At 38.1% G+C, this 13,495-nt stretch overlaps 1 protein-coding gene across 1 annotated transcript in view; it reads right to left on the bottom strand.

The window, feature by feature from the left end:
* ATAD2 (ATPase family AAA domain containing 2) overlaps positions 1 to 13,495 on the bottom strand; it is a 30,461-nt gene that overhangs the window by 12,588 nt on the left and 4,378 nt on the right. The window contains exons 2-17 of the mRNA XM_085053501.1: positions 13,340 to 13,479; positions 12,779 to 12,828; positions 11,242 to 11,395; positions 9,837 to 9,933; positions 9,348 to 9,396; positions 8,891 to 9,007; positions 8,343 to 8,421; positions 7,473 to 7,565; positions 6,437 to 6,545; positions 6,122 to 6,237; positions 5,229 to 5,403; positions 4,508 to 4,596; positions 4,002 to 4,161; positions 2,545 to 2,635; positions 1,805 to 2,119; positions 733 to 838 (exon numbers count right to left, since the gene is read on the bottom strand). Coding sequence (XP_084909627.1) covers positions 733 to 838; positions 1,805 to 2,119; positions 2,545 to 2,635; positions 4,002 to 4,161; positions 4,508 to 4,596; positions 5,229 to 5,403; positions 6,122 to 6,237; positions 6,437 to 6,545; positions 7,473 to 7,565; positions 8,343 to 8,421; positions 8,891 to 9,007; positions 9,348 to 9,396; positions 9,837 to 9,933; positions 11,242 to 11,395; positions 12,779 to 12,828; positions 13,340 to 13,479 — 1,940 coding nt within the window. The remainder of the gene's footprint in view (positions 1 to 732; positions 839 to 1,804; positions 2,120 to 2,544; positions 2,636 to 4,001; positions 4,162 to 4,507; positions 4,597 to 5,228; positions 5,404 to 6,121; positions 6,238 to 6,436; positions 6,546 to 7,472; positions 7,566 to 8,342; positions 8,422 to 8,890; positions 9,008 to 9,347; positions 9,397 to 9,836; positions 9,934 to 11,241; positions 11,396 to 12,778; positions 12,829 to 13,339; positions 13,480 to 13,495) is intronic.

Genomic DNA, 13,495 nt, shown 5'->3' on the forward strand with positions numbered 1-13,495 from the left:
TAATCTTTGAATTGTCTTTTAATTTCCTAATCATCTTACTTTGTGAGCATGAAACAAACTTGAGAAGAGGTTTGTGGGTTTTTCCTACCTCAAGACTGTTGCACCTTTACTTGCTAAAGTCAAAGGTCCTAGAGATCAAACTCAGCAGGTCACATTTTCTGGACAGCATGGCAACAGAAAGGAAGAAGAATAACTGCCCCACAGTGGTACAATAATCTACTGCTTCAGCTGTTGGTTTACACAACTTCCACAATAAAACATCAGATTAACAAACTCCCTTCAGGTTAAAGGTACAAAATGCAGACATTGTTAATGTTTTTCTCACTGTGTTTTAATAAGCCATTTCTCAATTTTATTTCTGGTTTAACAACCTTAGAAGGCAGAAGAGCAAAAGATGGCTACACAAATCCTTAGGGCTTTTTTAAGCTAGAAGGCCAGACAGAGCATTTTTTGGGTCTTGAATCTTTCAAAGAATACTGTGGATTAAATCAACACATTCTAATAATCTATGGACCACTCTGACTTAGGCAAATAGGGCTCAGCCAGTCAGTTTGATGGATCAGGGCAGCGTACTCAGATAGAATACTAGTACCCAGTTGGATCTTCACTTATTTCTTGCAAATATTGATCAACCCCCACGTACCCATCACTCCATCTAGCACCCCTCACAACAGAACAGTTTACAGTCCTGGCCATCTTAAAAATATAAACATAAAGGGAACAAACAAGGACCTGTTTAAAGTGAGGAATTCTGCCTTTTCACGATCAGGAATTTTATGAGTTGGCTTCTCTTCAAAGATTGATGGTGATTCCTCTTCACTGTCAATCACATCATTTCCTAAAATAGAATTTAAAGAAATGAGAGCTTTGTTGATTTGCCTGAATAGTCCAAGTATCACTATTGCATTAATACACCTTCAAAATCTGTGCAGGAAACCATTCTCTTATATTTCGTTTGAGGGCACACACTGAATGCTATTTTCCGGAGCTCATTCTACCACAGAACTAAGGAGATTGCACAGTCTTTACAAAGCTGTCCTATGTCCCACGATTTGCACCAGGTTTCTCTGTTGACAAAAACTTGTCAGGCTTTTTTTCGTTAGAATAAAGATGATTAGGAACAACTTCTGTAGTTCCTAGACACCTCAAAAATCCAATGAGGCCACTTCTTTTTGGAACAGGTTCTCCCACTAGATGTGGGGAAATTAAGTGAATGTGACGGCCACAGACTTTCATTTGTCCAGAACTAGTCAGTCAGAATATAAAGACCCACACAATTTCTAAATAAGACTCCTCAAAGACCACCGAAGGAGGAGATGACAGGAAGTGGACAACAGAGAGGGGACACAATTATCCATCACCCAGCCCCAATGCTTTCAATTGTGTTGGTGGATCTCTGCCTGCCTCTGTTTTATCAATACAAACAATTCCAGCTCTACTGGGAGTGATACTGGGAGATCACTCTGCAGAGATTAGCATGGTAACTAACTATTCATGGACCTCCATTAATCAAGAGAGAGAGTGTATCAATATTGATTTGTTCTCACCAACTGTAAAACTAAACCTCATCAAGGCTGATGCAGTGAGGAGCATGAACTCACTTATGCTATGGAAGCCAAGCCCTGAAGTACAACTACTAAAACACTGCATATTCCAAGCCACTCACAGCTCCCATCCAGCACTGTGTACATGCAGGTTATAAAACGGAACTGTCATTATGGCTAAGAGGTTTGTGTGTGTCATTGCACATATCAAAAGCTTTTGCTTTCGTAGAATTTTAAACAAGTGGATGTTATTGTTATACCTTGCTGTTGGTCCTTCTTCAGTGCAAGCTCTGCATGGGGAAATACTCTCTGCAAGGCTTCTAAAATTCTTTCCAGTGTGTTTTCTAACAGTGGCTTTAAAATAGGTGATAGTGCTCGCCCAGGTGAAGCCACAGCCCTCTGTGAAGCTGGAACAGTCTTCTGCATGGCCATGACAAAATCCTTTGCTGTTATTTTAATCGAAGCAATGTCTAACTGCAGTTTCTCACTCCTTTCATATATCTGAGGATAGCGGCGGCGCAAAGCACAGAGGGCAGCTTCAGCACACAAAGCTTTAATATCAGCACCACAGTATCCTAACAAACAAAACAAGAATCAAACATTATGTCAGGTTAAGGTAACACTGAAGTCAAGGCCAAGATTTCTAGAGTACAAAAATGAAAGACTTTGCATAGAGCCAAAAATTAACGGAGTAAGAGATAATTTAAAGAATTACTGCACTGCAGAGAAGTTTTGCTATGTGTCTCACAGCCTGATATCCTGCACTTAGGAAGTAGCCTCCTAGTCGAAACCTTACTCCTGGGAAAAATGGCCTAAACCCATTCAGTGTTTTGAGAAAAAAAAAACTGAAAGCAGCATGTGATTTGGGTTGCTCCCAAGTCCAGATGCCTCACTGTCTCACTCTACAGCAAGGTACAAGAGCTCGAGTACTGCCTGGAACAAGCTCTGGTCCCCTATGACTCAAGCCATGTGCAGTAACCTACACTGTGTTCAAACTCACCAACACATTTCTCAGCCAGCTCTTCAAGAAACTTGTCTAATGGCTTCAGGGTCCAGTCTCGTGTGTGAATTTTGAAAATCTCTTTTCTCGCCTGAAAACAAAACATTTGCATTTTAGTTTGCCCTGGATTTTCTCTTAAAACAACCACAACACAAAGCCCCCAAAACCCTCACACTAATACAAATACTTTTCTTATCTGCTAAACTTTGAAATATTTTAAAAGTCAGTTAATATGCTCTGTTTTTTCAAGGAAATTCCATAATTCTGAATTTATTACATTAAACTCTTGCTGGAGGCTGCAGTGAAATAAAAGGCATTTACATCTTCCATAAAAAGTGAGTTTGCACAAGTGTGAGACTGATTTAAAAACTGTAGTAAAAACCCCCAAACTTATCTGCAAACAGATTTTTCACAGAAAATTCTCCCAAATTCAGCAAAATTTCATAGTGACAGTCTCATTAGTTCATCAAATTTGCTCTTCTGCCAACTCACGCAAGGGAAACAGTCCTAGCACTCCACTTCTAATTGCTACTGTTACTACCAAGCAGAACACTAATTATGAGTCAAATTATTGTCACTCATCCAGAAAATGTCAAATGTTGCCTATCCCCATCTCTGATCTTAGCAGGACTTTCATTGAAGTATTTCATGGTACACAGACTAATTATGAGAGATTTCTAAAATTCTTCCACAGTGAGGAAGCATTAGATCTGTTTCATGGCACCTCCTCTCCTGTTCCTGAGAGCAGATAAAAACTGGAGAAAAATGTTTGTGTTAAATGCACTACATAGTGTACTTTTACTAGCCTCTCATCTAGCACTTCCCAAAAAGTGCTACGCAAAAGAACTGAGTGATAGTCAGAAAGAAAACACAAAAACTGCATTCCAGTTTTGCCCACTACCCCCACCCACAGTATTTTTTTTTCATTGCTTGCTGTCATTGAACTAGAAGCTTCCCAAGTCCTGCACCTGTGCAGTGACTTCACATTTTTGTCCAAGTCCCTGTTACTAAGTATCACTAAGAACATCAGTTCCTCACGTACTTAATTGGTTGCAGCACCAGCCTGGATCAAAGTTTTTGTTACCAAAACCAGAATTCTTGTCTGCACACCATTTATTTCAATTTCACAGTGCTATAGCAGTAGCTCTTAACTAATACAAACATTAGTTTTTAAACATGTCAGTGAGTAGCAGCACCCCATTTTCTTTGCTGGTCACAGAGAAACCAGAACTAATTAAAGAACTAACTAACAATCATGATCATCTTAATGATATGTATATTTGGTGCCAGGTCTGCCCTCCACAGTACAACACAGTCTCTCCAGAGAGCCCTCTTTTGTCCAAGTAGTATAATACTGAGGAAACTTTCACTGGTCCATAATCCTGCTGTATTGCAAGGGTTTGTTACAAAGATGGACTCTGCCACACTAAGCACTAAGACTGAGTTGAAGTTCTGACCTCTTTGTTTGGCAAGCTGAAGAGGAACTCTCGATCAAAGCGTCCCGGTCTTCGTAAAGCAGGATCTATAGAATCCAGCCTGTTAGTGGCTCCAATTACCACAACCTCTCCTCTGCTGTCTAAGCCATCCATAAGTGCCAGAAGTGTTGATACAACAGAGCTAAGAGAGGAATACAGTTTTCACTCAGCAGTTTAGTTATTTTTCCTCAGTTCCACATAATCTCCAATGCTCACTCAAAAAGGACAAGCTCTTATTGATAAAATGCTGACTAGAAAAAGACAGATCACTTTAAGACATAACAAAATAGATAAGGTAACACAGACCTTGTGCTGGTATCAAGTTTAGTGAATTGTTTTTAATTACTATTTAAAGATACTCTGAAATTAAGTACTACTGAATTACCAGTTTTCAGGATAAATGAATGTGTCACATCAAGTTAAACAGGCTGTGGTCTTCTTTTCACAAAGATCAAGTAGCTTCTATGTTGATACAACACATGCCTTACCTATGAACTTGGTCTTGTTTACTGGACCGTACAGGAGCAAGACCATCAATCTCATCAAAGAAAATAATTGAAGGTCGCATCTGGTAGGCCTACAAGGAAAACAAAGGAAAACTGACATCAGGAAAACAGCACTGCTTGGAGGAGAAATGCACAAACAACATTGTGGTTGGAAAGTCCCTGGAACTAGATTTTCCAGACCAGCATCAGGGATTTCTACTCATCAATCTAAAGTACTTAAGTGTTGTAACAGAAGGCAGCAGCCTAGGTCAACCCACTGAGATGGGTGACAAGAAACAAATCACACCACTGGTTTTTACAGTTACTTGGCAACCACCAAAAACAGAGCTGGAACTTAATTGTAATACAGGTTCTGGAAGCAACCTTTGTTACCAAATTAAAAATAACCATGCTTTCAGCCTGCATCTGTTTCTCTCTGATCAAAAGTCACCACTTCTTGAAACTTTTTTTGAGAGTGTTTTTTGGGTTTTTCTTTCCTGAGGAAAGGAATTGGGGGTGTGTATTGCTTTGCAAGTGTCTATTGACTGCTTTACTAATCTTTCCTAATGCATCTCAAGACTTCAACCCCCTAAAAATCTTACTGAAAAAGGAAACGCTGACAATCCCATTTCAATGGAAGGAGTTGACTAAACATGGAAGAGTTATTCTTGACCACAGAAAGTTAGTTACAATTCAGACAGAACATAACACATTTCAGTCATACCTGATCAAATAATAAACGAAGCTGTCGTTCAGATTCCCCAACCCATTTACTCAGGCAGTCAGCACCTTTTCTCATGAAAAAGGCTACTCTCCTGTCACCTTGGCTACATTCATTAGCAAGTGCACGAGCAACCAATGTCTTTCCAGTCCCTGGCGGGCCATAGAATAGACAGCCTCTGCAATTAACAAAAAAGTGTGAAAAAAATTCACGTAAGGAAAGTATCATGGAAAATTACTTATTAATACCTCAATCCCTAAAGAACACAACTGTTCTCGCCTAAACAAAGGTTTCTCTTCACTGATTGTAATACTTTTAAAGTTACTGAAACCAAAAAATCTGAAGTCCTATTTCAATATCCTATGTTTTTGCTGACCAATATATAAAGCTAACAATTAAACCTCTAATAATTGCATTTCATAACACAGAACTCATTGAGCTGTGTAAAAAGCGGACAGATTCTTTTAGCTCAAGTACAACAAGCACTGCAAGGTTCTAGTTCCAAGTCCTAGCAATTGTAAAACTGATACTGGAGCTCTTGAAAAAAATACACTTGGTGAGAGAGACAACTGGACTTCCACAAAACAAACTGCAGTTGACGACCACTACAAACCGATCAAGTCCACTTGCACACAGAACTCAATAGAAAAACACTCCACCTCCTCCTTTTAAAGGCAAGATGCTTTTAAAACAGTCTCACCACACTGTAAGTCTTTGAACCTACATGTATGCTGGATTCTGTCCATTTAAAAAAAATTACTTTTTCCTACTGCTGAAAAACCCCAAAACCATCAACACTTAAAATTCTGAAGTGTAGAAACATAACAATATCTCAGCTGAATATCTTCCTGAAAATAGGTGAATTAGAATTTACTGTTTTAAATGGCATCCTTTACCTTGGAGGTTGAATTTTAAACCTCTCAAAGACTTCTGGATAAAGCAGTGGAAAAACGACCATCTCTTTTAAAGCTGAAATGTGGTCAGAAAGACCACCCACACCATCAAAGCGTACCTAAAGATGAAGTCAAGAGAACACATTTTAGATGTTAAAGCTGCACCCTCAATAAGTTTTGATCAGAATTAGGTGTCAGCACCACGGAAACATTCATGCCAATTTCCAAACTGCTTGAAAGAAAACTTTAAGCCAAGGTATTTGTAGACACCACATTACTGAAAATGTCTCACCGGCACAATGAAGTAAAAATACTTACTGAACAATCTATTTGCACTGGATCAACATCAGCCAGAGTCGCTCCGATTTTCATGCGATCTTTGTGAACTCCTTTTAAGTCACTTTTCCGAAAGTTGACAGGAAGAGACCTGATTTGAATTAAGAAGAAAAAGAAAGGTGCTTTCTAACTTACAATGTGGATTTTAGATTTTCTAATAATAGCAAGTGGATAAAGAAGATCTTACAAATTAGTGTAAACTTCCTGAATTGTTAAATATTTGTTCCAGCTGTTTTATATTTAATGTCTGTGAGTAAAGAAAGGAAAATGGTTGCTCCAGATATTAAACTCAGTTAATTATTTTAACAACTCTTAGCACTTATGAATATCCATGCCAGTCAACACAGCATATATAGGAATTTAAGCTTAGAACAAGTTATTCCTTATGTGCTGGCCATGGACTGACAGTAATTCATGTGAAAAACAAAACTGCCCCTCCTGACCCCCAAACACACTGATACCTTTCAAATACTTTAAACTTCTATATTCAACAAGTTACAACCCAAGAGGACACTTATTTCAGTTCATATTAACATTAAAAAGGCTGCCTGTTACAGTCAGTCCTTCCCAAGGCTTTTGGAACCTGTGTGCCAGAGGACAAGTCTGAGAGACATCTGAGATGTCAGGCAGAAAACATATTTGTTACACTGTTACTCAAATAGTTTTTCTGGAGCATTTGTTAAGTAACCAAATCTCCATCATTTCCTCTATTTATAACCTCGTCTGTTACGGTGGTTTTCTTTGTGAATCAACTACTGTAAAGCACAGGAGCAGCAGAATTTCACATTAAGAAGTTTTATCAAAAGTCTTATCACCATTCCCACCTAGAAATCAAATTACATGTTAAAATAAATTCTAAAAATCCAATCGTAGGGAGCCCAGTCACAGTTGTATCAACAGATAAAACTGCCAGAATTTAGAAACTGAACAAGACGAAGATGGTAACACTTCACAGTTAGGAAGATGTAAAGCCTGCCCAAGTAGATTCCTTCCTCTCCTACTCTACAATTGCACTGACCTTCTTAAAGTTCTGCTCTTCCTCTGCCTCTCAAAATCCTCTTCATCATCAGATGAGGAAGAGGAATCACTGCTGGGGACTGTGTGTCTCTGTCTGCAAACATTCAAAAAAAATTAAAAAAACATAAAATAAACATTAATATCCAAATTAAAGTGAACACTATTTCACAGTTTACTTTGAGATCTAGTAAGTTTCCAGATTATTGTACTTCTAACAAATCTGATTTTAAAGTACATGTGATTTATCTCATGACAGCAAAATTTGAGTTTTATTAGGAAGGTAAAATGTTTAACCAGTGTGCAAACAAATTTCTTAAACAAGTTCATCTTTTTGTCCACTCTCTCTCACACACAAATCAAATTTCACTTAGCATTATGTACCCACTCTGTGAAACATCAACCTTTTAATCTCAAAATTTGGTTTCAAAACCCCCTCCCTTCCATAACTGCCTACTTTCAAGGATGCTTAACAAAGTGCTCCTATCTAGCAAGGAATGGCACTCAACACTTGCAAGATCCTAAACCTATTTGTCATTACTACTGCAATTTGTAATTTAGAATTTCCTATTTAAATTCATTTTTCTTGTTTTAAGTACAGTTTCATACAGAAACTTGAACTGATTCCAAAGAGAAACAAGAATCAGTATCTGAGTGATTAAAAAAAAAAAAATCATTAAAACTTCCATATAGGCTCTCTCTCTAACTAAACTGTCTTTTGTTTCAACAAAATAATTTGCATCCTGCAAGATAAAATAGTCTGAGATTTTTAGACGGAGATTTTGGCTTCAATTCCAGAACAAATTAATGCAGTTATACAACCTCAGCCATAACCCTCATCATCACCACAAAAACTGTATTTTCAAACTCATACCTGTTAGTTCCCTTGCATGACTCTCTCTGTCTGACAGGTGAAGACCGGTCAGAAAAATACATCTTACGTTGTCTTGGTTCTGTTGAAAGCAAAAAAATTATAATAATGTTACAAACAAGTTTAAGAAAAAACAGGATACTGAAAGAGGCAGAAAATGGGATATGTATCACTCATCTCTAAGTTCCAGTCAAGTTTCAAGGAGGGGGTGGGGTGACGGGTTTTTTTTTTTTTTTAAATCAGTGCACAGCAAAAACACAAAAACCACACATCTGATTTTTAAGAACTGAAAACCACAAGAGTAAGATCATCAAGTCTAATTACTACTCATTCAAGGATACACAGGTAGTATTTTTACTACAAAACAACAAGGATGCCAAAAGGCAAATTAGTAGAATGTGCACAGGATACATGCACTCAACAAAACTGCAGGTTAAGACATTTAAATAGAAGTTGAGTGAGAGTACGTATATGCATTCTAAAAAGCCCCATAACACTCCCACTTTAATGCATGAAATTAGCTCTTAAGAGAAGTTGTGCCTATAACCTACTTTGCAATGGAGCTTGATAGCGCTCAACAGTTTTCCTCTGCCGAAAGGAATAACGCTTTCGCTTTCGAGTGTCTTCACCATCGTCTTCTTTGGCTTCACTTTCTTCTGAGGAACCCCCTGTACATCAGCATTATGTTACACTGTTTATGTACTGTTGGAAATTATATTAAATCCAAAATGCACTACACCACATGTATTCTCACTTGTCCACAACACCTTTTCTATTTACAAGGGCTTTGGAAAAACAACTCCTTTTTTACTCTTGAAACCTGTTCAGAGCTCACTACAGTATAGCTCTAGAGTCTGTGGCTGTGGCTTGTAATGTCAGTAGCAGCACAGATTCTTTTTAATAGGTGAAAAATACCCAGTAGTTCATCCCCTCTCAATTATTTAAGACAAAACTTTTGGCTAGAGCATAGTCAAGAAAATTTAAAACAGAATTAGCCAACAATGCTACCTTGATTATCAGCTATTTCTTCATCAGTCCTTTCTGTATCAAGGCTTTCCTTAAAAAAAAAAAAGAAATATGAAAGACCAGTCACAAACATACAGAAAACCTGTGGGTATATTTAGTGCCTATACAGTATCATTATCAAGGCACTCCATATACAGAGAAGATTTAGTTATTGTAAAGCAGGAGAGAACAGGAAAATCATTCTGGAACCCAGGATTAATAAGATTAATACCAAGGGTTTTTGCTCTAAAATAGGAGTCCAGACCCAAACAAAAAAAAAATCTATGAAAGCAGGCTATGAAGATGTTTAAAAAATAAAGTGACTATTCAAAGAGGCAGTTGAGTAACTCCATTTAATAAAGCAAAACTAAAACAGAGGAAATATGATTGCTGTCTATAATTTTAACATGAGTTCCTCTGGGCACAGGGAACTAATTTCCCTATGAGAAATACCCAACTTATACAATAACAGCAAAATAAATTAGTATCTACTTCTTCTGTGTCATGGAACTCCTCCAGGTCTCCCATCCTTCGCCGTCTACGCATCTTCTCCATGTCATCCATTTTTTGCAAGACTGCTTCTGCAGTACTAAAATACAAAGTTGACATATGAGAGCAAAAATAGTCAAGCACAAAAAAAACCCCATTTAGAACAACACACATAATCATCACGACATTTAAATACAGCGTGCACAATGCAAGAGTCATTGACACAGCCAAGTTTTTCACCACTACTTAAAAATTACGTCAAATCTTTACATTTTTATAGAGCGAATGAAGAACAAATCTTTGAGGATTTGCAAACATACATTGTTTTCTGGCTTCTTTTCCCCTCTTGCTAAACACAGTAAAAAAACCCCCAACTATTTTAGCAGGAAAAAAGAATTCTGAAGATCAGTGTAAGATAGCAAAGAAATTATGGCAGTTTTTCATACCACTTAGGTTGCTATGCATGATAGCATTGAGTCACTTGGTTCACAGCCTTCTTCAGACAACAGATTGCTTATTCTTCTCTACACTGCTATTTAAGTTTTGTGTTGATTTTCAATGACTACTTATGCTAGACACAACATCTTACTGCTGTTACACTTTCCAAACCTTTCAGAAAACAAATTTCAGTTTGGTCTTCAGAAGGAATTAAGCCACAGACATGCAGAAACATTAGGATTGCTTCACTTTGCCACTGTTCAACTTTCTGCAGTATCTAAAGTTAAATCTACTGAAAGTCACAACATAAACTGATTGTGTTGGTTCACAAGAAAACATAAAAACCCACCCAGCCCACACATACCAGACCAGATTGCTCAAAGCCCTGACCTGACCTTGAACACTTCCAGGGCTCGGGCATCCACAGCTGCTCTGGCAACCTATTCCAGTGCCTCATTGTGGCTAGCACAGGTTTTTCTCATGAGAAGTTTTTTTGTGTTTTGTAAATAAAGATAAAGTTTGGATGTTGTTGGAACAGTGTCCCAGAACTTGGGCAGTGCAGGCCTGGCCAATCAGGCCTGGGGGAAGGCTTCTGACTGACCAATCTGGGTGACTTTTGAGAACTCTACATATGTAATGAAATTAAAACAATAAAGGTCATTCCTTCTTGCCACTGAGAACTGATGCATTCATTACTCTGCTAGCTGCTCAACAGCGACACCTCATCACCCCCACAGTAAACAATTTCTTCCTAACACCCAATCACTCAGATACAGCACATATATAACACATAGGGAAGTCTCAGCCTGACCAGTGAATGCAAATAGCTCTCGCTGCCTGGAAAAACAATACCTTTTCCTGTTGTCAAAAGAAGGGGAAAGTCCCTAGCCAATATTTTGTCATAGTACAAAGGGTTGCTAATAAGGCTCACTGTAGTAGCTTTGCAAGATGATGAGAAAAACCTCCTTACTTTGTTATAAGTTTGTCAAACAAAACAGATTCATTTGTAGTGCTGTAACGGCTTTGTCGAACTCTGCAGCTGCGGCGAACCTCTAAATCCCCATTTTCTTCGTGGACTTGCTCTGAAGCTTTTACATCAGCTCTGGTCTTCAGTGTTCTGGACACTAAAATGCAAAAAATAATACATAAACCTTTCTCAGATGGGAAATATGTCAGTCACTTTGTTTCACTCTTGCTCTAGCAAAATGTAAACCCCTCTGCCATGAATTGATTTTTTTTCTTTAAATAGTAAACGGAAAGTTATTTTCATGATCACAGCATTCAATGTATAGTACTTATGCTTAAACGACGAATTTAAAAACCTGATTTGTATAGCAGCTCTCTAGTAAACTGGAAAGCCAATCTGATGGAAACAAACACCCAGCTTTTGTTCCATGTAGGAGGCAAATTTATTCCAGTTACTTCTCCCTGGGAAAGTGAAAACCACAAATGCCTACCTCTGAGGTGTTTTACCTCCATTCATGTTAAATTGTATCTAACAGTTTTTTCTAAAAATTGCTTATGTGGGAAGTCTCTTCTAAAGATGCATAGTTTTGGTACACTGTCTAAGCATGCATAACTTTCATTTCTGCATCATGACACGAAAGCCCAAGAAGATGAGAAACGCCTCAAGATAAACTCACAAATATAAAGAACTCAAAAATGCTTGCTTGCTTTAAAAGAGATCTGTCCAATATTTACCAGACAGCACCCTTCACCACGGGTTCATTGCTTGTACTATTATTAAAACAGTTAACAGAGGTCAGTGAGAGAGGAACAGGTATGTATTACCATGTTACTTTAAACATAGGAAGGTTTGATCTCATCATCACCAGCTATAAAACTAACTTTGAGCTTAGTAAATAATAATTTACATTGCATGAAAAGAACTTAAGTCACTACACACAAAGTGCATTTTGGGTCCCTTCCCACATTCAGCCTGTAGCTGGCACAGTACTGCCTGGAGCTAAAGGATATTCCCAGCTTTCCCAGCACCAAGCCCGCTTGTGTACTCAGCCATGGCAAGTCGGTTCCAAGGTGAAATGATCAACTTCAGAGACACCTTCCCCATGCCAGAGTGCATCTCACTACTGAATTACTTTTTAACTGACTTGTGTTACAATACTGCAATATCCCCTCCTACCTGCAAGACTGATTTACAGTTAACCTGTAAAGTTAACCAGTTCTGCAGACTCCAGAAAATTCTTGACACAAAGAAACCTGAGCTAAGAAACAGATTCTCTGATGCCTAAAAATTCAGAAATTCCCGCTGCATTCTTCCCAAGCCTGAAAGGAATTAATAGCACCTCCTCCTATTTGCACACACCCCTTTTCATAAAACTCAGTGGAAATTCCTGTCTTTGATATATCCATTCTCATCACTTCAGGTGATTTTGGCTAATGAGTTCAAAAGTTTTTGGGGCCAAATTAAATGGACAAAGTGACCAAATGCAATCCTTCTCAGAAACCTGGCTAAAAAGGAATCTTAAGGAACTATCACTACTTACCTTCTTTATAGTCTTCCTTTTTTGCGCCTGATTTTGGCTTTGCCAACTGCCTACATTAAGAAAGAGAGCAGAAGAAAGGAGAACAGAATTGTATTAGAAGTACTGAACAGAAGTATTGAATAACATTGCATTGCAGTTCCCCCTGAACACTGGGGAACTTTAATCTGGTGCTCCATGTCATGCAAAGAAAAACCTGGGACCTCCAGAGAGGATTCAGATCCTGAGTCTGCTGTGTACCATAATGCACACAGTCCCCCAAGGACAGACATGTCCTAACTTGCTCATCTTAATGTCTCAATAGGGCAGGTAATATCTCAGTAACCAAAGTGGAGGAGAGATCTCAAAGGACCTGGAAAGAGATACATGCCTTTTATACAAGCAGAAGCCTTTTGCTAAGAAAAGTGATTCTAGTTCTAAGACACTGGCACTGACATTAACATACTCATCCTCCCCTGTGTATTTTTAGCTGTAGATTTATCATGATGTGACTCACTGTGTATGCTTTCACTTTTCCTTTTCATTGTATGACTTAAAGAGATTGAACACCTAGAAATACAATACCTCGAAAAGTGTCGATTGACATTTTCACTTAGTATTTCCATGCTTTTGTCAAAGCTAGAGTCTGAACAGGACGGCATGTTTTTTCTCATCGATCTTAAACAGTGTCCATTGAAACATTCAATGTTGCCAGAGGAAAATTCCTAGGAAAAGAAAGAA

This window comes from Lichenostomus cassidix, chromosome 2 (genome assembly GCF_008360975.1).
Source record: "Lichenostomus cassidix isolate B80296 chromosome 2, HeHo_3.0, whole genome shotgun sequence".
In the NCBI taxonomy this organism is placed as follows: domain Eukaryota; kingdom Metazoa; phylum Chordata; class Aves; order Passeriformes; family Meliphagidae; genus Lichenostomus; species Lichenostomus cassidix.